The sequence below is a fragment of the Marmota marmota genome, unplaced genomic scaffold (genome assembly GCF_001458135.2).
Source record: "Marmota marmota marmota unplaced genomic scaffold, marMar, whole genome shotgun sequence".
NCBI classification, from domain to species: Eukaryota; Metazoa; Chordata; class Mammalia; order Rodentia; family Sciuridae; genus Marmota; species Marmota marmota.
Genome location: NW_026004833.1, coordinates 1 through 2,054, shown reverse-complemented (window position 1 = coordinate 2,054; position 2,054 = coordinate 1). Strand labels below are relative to the sequence as shown.

The window sequence follows — 2,054 nt, the reverse complement described above, 5'->3', positions numbered from 1 at the left end:
AGTCTCAGCCTCAGGGCAACCTCGCACCTGGTGGGGGCTGGGTGAGCTCAGACAGCGCCCCAGGCTGGCCACCCCAAGCCTGCAGCAGGGCACTGCGCTGAGGGCCGCTGAGCCCCAGAGAGCTGGGGTGCACTTCCAACACATGGGCACGGATGTCATCCAGGTGCAGGCTGGGCAATGTCCTGCCACACGCCATGCACACCAGCCGGTTCCCCCGCGGGTCATAGTCCATGAGACATTCAGCCCGGAACCAGCTCTGCAAGGACTCCTTCAGCCTTCTCTCCAGGCGCTGGGACCCCAGTCCCCTGCTGCCCCCAGCCCTTCTGGAGGCTGAGAGGCACTGGCGTCGGGATGCCACTGGGCCCCCTTGCACCCGACGCCGACGCCGACGCAGGGAGCCCCCACCAGCTGAGGCTTTGCCTGAAAGGGTTGGAGGGAAGCAACTGAGATGCTGGCCCTCTAGGGAGCCCCCCACCACAGCCAGGCCTTCCACAGCCTCTTGCTCACTGAACTGTGACTCAAGTGCCACATCTAACCTCTGCCTCTGCCATCCTCTCCCCTCACATCTTAGCTTCATCTCCCTAATCCTCCTGCACAAGCTAGCTAAGTCCAACCAGCCTTCCCAGACCCAGATTCCAGCCCCTTCCCTGGGCTCCACTGTCAGCTTTTTTAGCACCCTTCTGTTCCCTCACCTACCCTAACCCTCCCTGCCTGTTCCCACCAACTTCTAACTCCTGTAAAACCACAGAATGTCAAAGGTGTTAGAGAGGTTGGAGACTCCCATCAACTGTCCTCTCTCACTATTGGACAATAAGGGCAATAAACAGGCCTTACCCAGAGAAGGAGCTGTCCCAAAAAATCAGCTAGTGGACAGAGCAGCTGCCCTGACTTGGTCCCAACATACCTAGGTCCCTGCCTCTCCATGTCCCGCATTACCTGAGCCCTTGGGTGGGCAAGCCTGGAGGCTAGCCCCCTCTTCCTCCTCTTCATCTTCCTCCTCCTCCTCTTCCTCAGCCCCCTGGGCCCCTAGGCCCTCAGCCTCACCACAGGCCCCCAGCCCCAGGTGGGCATCCCAGCTGTTGCTGATGACTTCCTTCTCACGGGGACTCCAATGCAGAGAGTAGGGGTGTTTCTGGCGGATGTGCCGCTTGATGGTGCTGAGCTTGAGGGTGGCCAGGGAGCTGCCACACACCATGCACACCATGCCATGCCGAGCAGGGTTGAAGTCCATCAGGTACTCCAGCCGCCAGTGGTCGTGGTAGTAGCGCCGGTGGTCACGGCCAGGGATGCGGCTCTTTCCAGGCCTCGAGGCCCTGGCCTCACAATGGTCTGAGTATTTCCTGCCCGAAGATGCTGGTCCCCTGGCCCTGGAGGAGGGCAGGGGGGTACTCCCCCAGGACCCCAAGGTACCCCCTTCCAGCTGAAGATCTTGTCCTGAAGAAGAGAAAAGGAAGATAGATTTCAATCTCCAGTTTCCGGGAAAAGAACCAGAGCTTTAATTTCAGAGCCTGAGAAGGGGGTGGGGTGTTTCACGGAAGGGAAGGGACAGCAATAGCAATGAAAGGAACCTGGGAGAACCAGGGTGTCAAAACACCCTAACACAGGGCAAGGACCCTGTGAGAGAGGCTCGAGAACAAAAGGATGCTGGGCACCCTGTGAGCCAGCTGTGACTTTTTAAAGATAAGTGAGGGCCAAGGACACACCAGCTCTGTATAGCACCCTTTTGGAGGAAAGTGTAGGGATAAAGCCAGGACAGCAGCAGCTGGAGCGGTTACAGCCAGCATGGAGAAGGCAGTGGGGTGAGAGGAACAAAGGGGGCATCTGTCTACATCCAGGCCTGCACAAGGACCCACCCACCTGGGGCCCCAGCCAGGAGGGCCCCACCCAAAGGTCTCCTTTTTTCCAATAATGCCTCAAAAACTGCCTCCTGAGAGTCCCACGTAGGTATAGGCTATGCCTTTGTCAGTTCCCTAAATACAGATTCCCCTACAAGAGAGATCCCCAACACAAAGCTGTCAACACCTCCACAAAAAGGAGTTTCTTGGACCTGGACT

The 2,054-nt window shown here is 58.2% G+C and overlaps 1 protein-coding gene across 1 annotated transcript; it reads right to left on the bottom strand.

The window, feature by feature from the left end:
- Positions 1–6: 6 nt before the first annotated feature.
- Positions 7–1,493, bottom strand: Zfta (zinc finger translocation associated; the record flags this gene model as incomplete). The annotated part of the gene is made up of 2 exons (XM_015477174.2): positions 7–420; positions 937–1,493. Coding segments are annotated over 2 exons (967 nt in total), but the record flags the coding sequence as incomplete, so codon positions are not given.
- Positions 1,494–2,054: the final 561 nt, after the last annotated feature.